The 9,140-nt window shown below is 40.4% G+C and overlaps 1 protein-coding gene across 1 annotated transcript in view; it reads right to left on the bottom strand.

Annotated features, from left to right (window-relative positions):
- Positions 1-216: 216 nt before the first annotated feature.
- Positions 217-9,140, bottom strand: part of meox2a (mesenchyme homeobox 2a) — a 9,209-nt gene continuing 285 nt past the window's right edge. The window contains exons 1-3 of the mRNA XM_083761479.1: positions 8,466-9,140; positions 3,484-3,653; positions 217-1,141 (exon numbers count right to left, since the gene is read on the bottom strand). The exon at positions 8,466-9,140 is cut by the window's right edge and continues 285 nt beyond it. Of these exons, the coding sequence (XP_083617605.1) occupies positions 923-1,141; positions 3,484-3,653; positions 8,466-9,030 (954 nt within the window). The 5' untranslated portion in view covers positions 9,031-9,140 and the 3' untranslated portion in view covers positions 217-922. The remainder of the gene's footprint in view (positions 1,142-3,483; positions 3,654-8,465) is intronic.

Here is a 9,140-nt window from a genome sequence, read left to right on the forward strand (position 1 = left end):
GTGGATATGGAGACTTGGCAGAATGTCCTGACTCTGCCTGAAGGGAGGCGAGTTTAGCATGCATCCCCTTCGACAGCTTTCTACACTCTCTGTAATGAATAATTCATTTCAGCCTCAGTTCACGTTATGTGGACACATTACCATGGATTCATATGGACAGATACAGTAGACGGGGTGGGGTTACATGGAGAAGTTATGCAATCATCAGGAATTAAATGTACCGCAGGGTCACTTAGACTTTTAATAGATCTACATGAATGATTAACTCGAGGTGTGTTTATAAAATATAATCTTCAGGCAGAAAAGTGTTAACTAAAGAACCGCGATTGTTTATTGTCGAGTGAGTTGAATAGTTTTGATATAGAAGTTATTGTTAAGGTAAGACAATACTGAGGATTATTTACAGAATATATTAGGTACTGTAGGCAGAATTTGACTTTCCTGGCACTTGATTTGATCAGTAACTCAATTACATGGTCATTTACATTACATACAGCTGATGTTTAACAGTGCAAATCAACATGCTGCTGCATCCTTCTCAAAGACACACAACATGGAATGTTCAAAATGTTTTGACCAAATTTGAATTTAATCAAAAATGATATATTCAATACATGTATGTAAACTAGAATTACAGTCTAACATTCATGTTTCTGTCATTTGTAAAATAACCCTTTATTGCTATTTTCCACTTTAAGTTTCAACATTCTACTTTGTTCATGAAATTTACTTTTTGCCTGCCCATGTTCTGGACATTATTACATCAAGTATAACACATCATCCCTTTATACATTTGTACATTTATTTAGCATCGCTGTACTCTTAATGACGATGGCAAATCAGCAAATAGCAATCCTTTTAAGGACGTTCCTGAGGCAGAGGAAAGGCCTACTTTGTGAAGGTGTGGCCAGTTGTCCGTGCATTATAAGTGAGCATGCTCAGAACTCTGGTCACTGTCATGACTGTCCTCATTGGCTAAGGAGTCTGTGGAGTGGTGAAGGGCAGACATGCCAGAGAACTCGGAAGGCAGCAATGTTCCCTTTTTCACATTCACCAGTTCCTTCTCTCGTGCTACTGCCCCCTGCTGGCCTCCTTTCACTCGCTTCCACTTCATCCTCCTGTTTTGAAACCACACCTTGACCTAGGGGGTCAAATGGACATAAATGAAGTGGTCAAACACAGGTCTGAATGGGAAAGTAGACACAATGGCTTTTCACATCTTTCGATATTTGGACAACCCAAGTAACCCAAATATTGAGTAAACAGATACACTCGATAGCTAGCTAGCTACTGTAAATGTTTGGCAGCTATTTCTACAGCAGCAATTATGTGTTGATGTGATGTTCCACCTGCTGTTTGGCATCTAACTCTTTTTTCCTGACTTGACAACTTAAACCGTATTTACGTCTCTCAGATTGATGATTAAGCTGTTGCTTAAAACGGTTTACACGTAGTGAGGCCGTGCTTCCCCGAGTGTTGACACTGCGCTTAAGGGAGGGGGCTCGCTCCCCTCATGTCGTGTGGGGTTTATTTTTGGGGAATGTCATTCCGAGGGGCCCCACAGGTCACATGGTCAGGAAGTCAGTTGGCAGCACAAACGTTTGTCTTAAACATCAGCAACGTGCGCCATGCTGGATATCACCTCATCTTTATGACATGGGCAGGGGCTTTTTTAAGGGTTGGAGGACAGAGGGGGACTTGAGCAACGGCACGATTCAAAACCACGGACACTGGTAAAGCCCTTATCCAGAAAGATAACCTATGGCACTCAGGGTCTTGGTGACAGGTGCAAAAGACACTTGCATAAGCTCAACTCTTGTGTCTAAACTTAACCTTTGACCACCTCCAGTCCTGACACATGTGGCTCCTAATGCATTACAGTATATAGTAGCCTACTGTAGGAGACTTCCGTTGTGGAGATATATCAAAATTTTCACTTGCTTGTTGAGCAATGAAGTCCAAAACATGACCACCCAGGTTCCCAAATATCACTACTCCAAGTAGACTAACCTTAAAATTAGATAGATACTGTATCGGTATCGGGAAAAGTATTGGATCGGCCCTTATTTGTCATATCGGGTCATATCGGTATCGGTGTATATGCCAGTCTAACCACCGATCCGACACAGGGGTAAGGGGTTGACACTATGGCAGGTAAATACAATGTTGGGACAGTTTGCTTTGGAGTTGCTCAAACTGCAAGTGCACATTTGAGTGAGGAGTCTGCTATAAACACAACACGAGATATATAGCTAGATAGCTATAAACAACATGAGATCACGACACTGGTATCGGTATTCGGTATCGGTATCGGCTAAGACAGAAATGGAGGTATCGGGATCGGATCGGAAGTGAAAAAAGTGTATCGGGACATCCCTACTTAAAATACATCCGCAAGCATTGCCTTTTCACTCCCATGTATTCAGGGAGTATACAGCTAAATCCAGTTAACACTCTGGATTTCACTGTGTAAAAGCATTGAAAGAGATTTCACAGCATTATGTCTACTTATGCAGGAATCAGCAGGAATATTAATACTTCAAACTAAATGTAAATGTATGTTGGTATTATGCACAAAGTTTGAGGCAAATTGTACAGTTAAAATTCCTGTGAGTAATCATTACAGTGACTGAATTTGAGACGAAGAATAAAATAGTGGTCTATTTGAGTTCCGTAAGTTGAGACTTGTATTAGAGTCTGAAGGTTCATCTAGGTTCATTAGCTAATTCGATCTGTTTGGTTCTTCATAACATCTACTTAACTTGTTGCGTAAGTGTTACTTCTTTTGATTCCAGTGTGAAATGAGATACTCAGATTGCATGGGACTTATAGGGCCTTGACAAACATAATTCAACCTCTGAGCTAAAACAAATTAGAAGTCTAAACTCTCCCAGGGGAAAACAGTTATTGAGTTACTGATGTAACAACTGAAATCCAATGCTAATGTTACTCTTTAACTTGTCTTTTCTTCATATTGAATCCATACAGGATCTCGATCTCACTACAATCTATCACGGGTCAACTAAGTATGACTTGTCAGGATAACACACTGCAGGGTGTTTCCTTCCCGCATAATTTGTCTCGTATTATTTGTACTGCATGCCTTTGCCTGCTTGTACAGTACAACAGTCTTCCCACATTCAGACTAATGTCTAAAGGCAGGACTAGAGAGGAGAGGAAGTGACTTGCTAGACAGCATTTCCTTCAACCCCTCTCTCTGACTTCACCGTGGCCTGCCAGAAAAATAGGGGGAATAGACAGGAACAACTGGAATATAATAGTCCCTTGCTCCCTTCACTCAGACATGGCTGGTGCATAATACTGTAGCACATGCACCAAAGTAACAAAAACAGTAGCAGGCTGAACAGCCTCTTCTTCGTCTTGAGGCCCCCTCTGTTTTCATAACATGGCATTAATGTGCTAATAGGGGCCTGATGATGTGTGAACCCAATGGAAAAGCAGTTACAATGGTTGGGAACATACCTGTCGCTCGGTAAGGTCAAGGTTGACGGCTATCTCGTAGCGCCTTAACCTGGTCAGGTAGTTGTGGTGGGCAAACTCTGCCTCCAGCTCTCGGATCTGCTCCTTGGTGAAGGCCGTCCTCTCCTTCCTGGGCTTGCTCACATCTGATTTGTAATTCCCATCCTGGGACTCTGAAATCAAACACCACACATTTATTTTTCCAGTCAGGGGAGATTTATAAGCAAGGAAAATAATGATTAAATGAGTGTAGTGTGGCAGGTGCAAGTCAAGTTGAGGACGGGAAAACATCAGGTAAGAGAAACAATGGAAAGCTCCAATCAGACTTTATTGTTCAGGCGTATATTACGCGGCTGGAAGGACCCATAGGCGGCTGCACATGTGTCTGACTCTGGCAGCTGCACTCTCACAATAGGCTGGCTCATAGATTTTCCAACATGGAGTTAATTTGTCTTAGTCTTAATGGAATCTGCTGCTACCCCCAACATTTTAATATGGAACAAAACAGCTCTGCAGGATGTGTAAAATATGTTTTCTCCGTTTATTTACTTCAGCATTTATAAGCGTCTCCTTATTATATGGCTAACAAGCTGCCAACTCACACAATTCGCAGTTTTCTTTCTCTTGGATCGATTTTATTTTAGGTATTGAAAACAGCAACACAAGTGACAGCACTGCAACCCTCTATTCAATAATTGATAACAATTAGAAAATTGCAGGCAAATGTCTCTAAAAACATTATGGGTCAATAAAGTCAATAAAACTCATAAATAGCATGCTGTAGGAAAGGATAGATTGCTAATGAAAGCATACAACTTAAATTATATTAAATGAACAAGGTCATTTGTACTGCACTGTATTCTTAAGCAAAATATATATACTGTATATACTGTATAAGTAGGCTACACATGTACAAAATGTACATTTTTATATTACATTTAATATATATATATAAATGTAATAAGAAGAACACATCATTCTCACTTCCGAAAAATACATTTTGTTTTTGTTTTTCCGCGGTCTTTCCCAAGAAAACACGTATTGTTAATTTGGTTTCCAAAACGTTGCTATTGTGAGCAGGCCTTGTGGTTTCTCTGTTGGACATGCTTCAGTTACACATTGCATCTGAAGGCAGTCGTGATTGCATGCTAATTCATCTGCGGCCATGTTCTGTAGTGTGTGTTAATCCACCAGGCCTGTTTAAGGCCAAACTGTAAATAGGCCTTGGGTTCAGAGCCAATTTCACAAGCTGTGTCAGACCCAGTCACGTCACAAGAAACTTGATTATTTTCTTTATGTAAAATCTCTCATTATAAATGTATATGTCTACTTTGTTTAGTGAAAAATCCTTATTTATTTTTGCATTGAGAGTCTTCTGTTGCAGCATATACATACAGTAAACACACACACACACACACACACACACACACACACACGCACGCATGCACACACGCACACACAGTATTATGCATGCATTCTTTTCTTGCAGTGCGGAAAATAATTATGTAGTGGCTATAAAACATCGGGTAGTTAGAATGAAGGATGAATGATGCAGCGATGCCTAAGCTACTGCAGGAATCCCCCAAAAGAGAACCCTTGAAATTAAGCGGCTTATTGCTTGACCCACAGTCAGTGTCCAGCTTCCCCTTGACCTCACACCGTCTTCCCTGTAATTTCAGCAGAGCGGTCCAAATGGCATTCTGGCCCGGAACTGGGCTGATTGAAACAGGCACTCAGATGTATTTACTCTCTCTCTGGTAAACACAGACATTGTGTAAGAAGAATAAAAGAATAACACAGCCAGCTGCTTGTGACCAGCCGCCCCAGAGTTTAAAACGAGTGGCAGGCTTTTACGACGCAGCCACTACACCACAGCAATTAGGTCTCCTCTGTAACTTTCATCTCTCCACTAAAAAGGAGGAATAATAGGAGAAAAAACATGCACTCAGACAGGGTATTTAATTTAGGGTTCCCAAATGAACAGAGCCTGGCTTAGAGCTTGGCTCAGCTTTAAGCTTACTGTATAGAAGATATAGAAGATTTGGGCAATTTTCCTATTTTTATTCATGCATTGAAGTAAAAAAAATAAAAATGACTGAAAAAATGACTGCTTTTAGAAACTGTCTGAATACTGAATGACTCATCCATTTCTGCTCACTCCTTTTTATTGCTGTACAAAAGAAGTGTCTGCCTCAACAAAAGAAGAGTTCAAGCTTCTTTTTATTGTTCCACACAGAATGTAACTTATAAAGAATGGCCACTCCCTTAAAGAGCTGCTTGCAGCTCAGTAAAGATGACCTGTACACCCATGCTGTCTTCAGATGGCCTACTGATATTTAACAAGTTCCACAGAAACAAAACACCCAAATGCCAAAGGTGGCCAACCCCAATTAGCAATAACAACAATATTAAGCCATGCAGCTTAAATCCAAAAGTGGGATCCTACTTATTTGACTAAAATTAGTTATTGTTTTGATATGTAACTTTAAGTTTCACCTGGCTTTCAGAGTTTCCGAGCCAGATGGTGAAACCAAATCGTGGCCTATCTTATTAAACTAGCAGGGGTATGATATTTAGACAGCTGATTGTGCTAGAAAGCTAAATAGTCTCAATAATCAGCATGATTGGTGTTCGCATTAAGAGAAAGCATGGCACATATGAGCATGCAATAACTATTGTTATTAGTGAAATGGGGTTTGGGGGCCAGGGGTTACATTCCAAACGACTTGACAAAGGGGAAAAGGAAATAGAGGTTGGTGTGTTGAATTTGTTAATCAAATGGACTACAGCAATGTGATGCGTCTTGACAGGAGGCTTAGCAAAAATGTACTAGAATTAGAATTAGAAATGAAGTGCAGGAAAAGCTCTGTCAAGTAATATCATTAAGGCCATCAATTTAAGATATATACTGTGCCTTGACTCCTTCATTTTTCAATAGCCTACCTAGCAACCACAAAAATACTGTAAAAGTAGCTGAAATGTGTAAAATGCTGTCTACACACTACCTGCTAAACCCAAAATGTGGTGTTCAAACTGAAATTATTCTATAAAATAAAAAATAATGTACCCAGAATCATCATACACTCTATCGCTCAAGAAAGAATCTCTGAAATGTTATTTACATGTCCCTGGGGTCCTGTAAAGTCATGTCTGAGTGACCAGACTATGAAAGAGCATGCTAAGATGTCTGTGATGTGGCTATGTGCATCCTGAATGAATACTAATCGTATAAGGAAATATCAGTCAGTGGTGAAGTGCTGTGTAGACACAGCCAAGACCAGGTGACGTACAGTATACAGCAAGGCTTTTAAAAAGAGCTCAGGTTCAATCCCCATAGCGAGGGCCTACATTCTGCAAACAAGACGGACAGTACGGCTGGCACACTTTCCAGAAAACCGATCACTCATTTTCGTATCGTGTTGCCCTGAAAAATCTCCCGCGCCCCCAACCATAGCAGATTGTCATGCCGTGATTGATTATTGTGGTGAATGTGGTTTTTAAATGTTGCACTGATTATCAGGAAGTTGTGTTGAATGCAGATTTTCCTTACAAAGGGTATTTAATATATAAGGATTTGTCATTTGATCTAGTTGAATAGACAATGGATAGAATTAGAATATTATTTTCAGAAATACAATTTTAGTTAATGTTTATTAAGTGTATATCTGAATAATTGTAACTGTATGAAAAGGTGTCATATAATCCCATGAGGGATGGGCCACGAGGTGGCATGACACTAAAGTAAAATAATTAATTCATTATATTTACAGTGTAGTAGGTAGTGTACAGTACAGGAAATTTCATTTTGTTTTTATAACCCTTAGGAAATGGGTCAAGACACCTGTAGCCAGCACAGTACTTGATTTATAAAATACATGCGGTAATAGCATAACAATAATATACATTATAATATACTGAATAGTATATATAATATACAGACTAGTATATGCTATAATATACATTATAATATCCTGTATAGTAGCCTACATTACATATGAACACTACTTGTATAAAAACCGACAACTGGTTGTTTGAATGAAAGAAAGACATGCTTACCGTGACTACCGTAAAATTAATGGATTATGGACAATGTAATGTAAATGTAAATTTAACTGATTATGTTGAAATGAACTTCATCAGTACACTGATCAATTTGATCTCAATGAATAAGCATTTGCACTATCTCTTGATCATGTGTTAAACTTAGCATAATGTTATTTTCCGAGGGTTTTATTTGAACAGAGCATATAATGATTTATTGAGAATGCATGAGTGAGACAAATCCTTAAATAAATCACTGCGCATAGCATGAAAAGCCCCAAATCTTTCTGGGTGTTTAATGTCACACTAGGCGCCGGTGTAGTCTTTTACAATCCGTGACATTAATTCTTTACAGTGTGCCTCATTTTCTGCTCTCTGAAATGTGTAGAAATGAACCAGATGTGATTTTTAAACAAAACATACCAGTGCCTGCCACAGAGCTGTAGCATAGCGTTTTGCTCCAGGGTATAGTGAACCAAGTGCAACTGCTTCTGTTCATGTCAACCAACACATACAAACTGCTTTTAAGGCAACATTCTGCCATGTTGTCCTGTCAAAGCAGTGTGAACCTCCACTGTTGGTATGTGTCGCTGAAAGATTTAAACTTTAAAGCAATATATGAATAAAGTAATGTATCTCTTGTGATATATTTATATAAGGATAATTCAACACGGGTTATAACAGAAATATGTTGCCAATTTGGTTCCTGGTTTCACTCAGAATATAACATTATGAATCTGAAGAACTTCATGAACTTAATTAATATATTCTTATTATAACATTATGAACGTCTATTGATTTAGTCTAAATTTAATTTTAATAGGCTACTTAAAAGTACAACCAGTCTTTCTTATTTGACCACATCTAGCCCCGTCACATAGTTTTGCGCAACTAAAAATAAAATAGTCACTCAGTAGCTCTCTTATGTTTTTGTCCTTATTTACCTGAGCTATCACTCTTCCTCTTTCCGTTCCTTTTCTCCGCCTCGACTGGCGACAGCGTCTGTCTGCCAAAGTCTACAGGAATACAAGAGGCCCCTGTGGGGGTGCTTCCACCCCCCAGGCTGGGGGTACTGGCACACATGCTGGGCCCACCTGGGGAACCTAGGTCTGGGGTTGTGGGACCACCGTCCTGGGCGGAGTGAGAGTGAGCATGAGTGTGAGGGTGGCACAGGTTGTGGCGGGAGCCTGTGCTGCCAGGCGAGGGCATCTGCGGAATGTGCCATGGGGCCTGGTGCTGAGGCGGATGAAGATGCTGCTGGGAGGGCAGGTGGCCGCGATGATGAGGGTGATGGTGCTGTCCAGAGAACAGGCCATCGTCGCCGGGGTAGCCAGAGATGATACAAGGCGACGGAGAGGATGTGGCGGGGGAGGAGGAAACGGCCAAGTCAGGGTAGGAGACGTGGTCCGAGCGTCCGTGCAGAGTCAGGGGAGACTGGGTGAAAGCCGGGTGCAAGGCCTGTGCTGGGGCATGGGGGTTGCGCAGGCAACCGAAAAGTGTGTGATCCATCACATGCAAACACAAGGCACTCCAGGAAAAGTGAAAAGGGAAGGTCAACAGGCTAAAGTTATAAATCAATCAGAATTAAAAATAAATAAAAAAAGTATTAAAAATGCAAA

Source organism: Protomyctophum parallelum, assembly GCF_964188405.1.
Source record: "Protomyctophum parallelum genome assembly, chromosome: 3".
Lineage (NCBI taxonomy): Eukaryota > Metazoa > Chordata > Actinopteri > Myctophiformes > Myctophidae > Protomyctophum > Protomyctophum parallelum.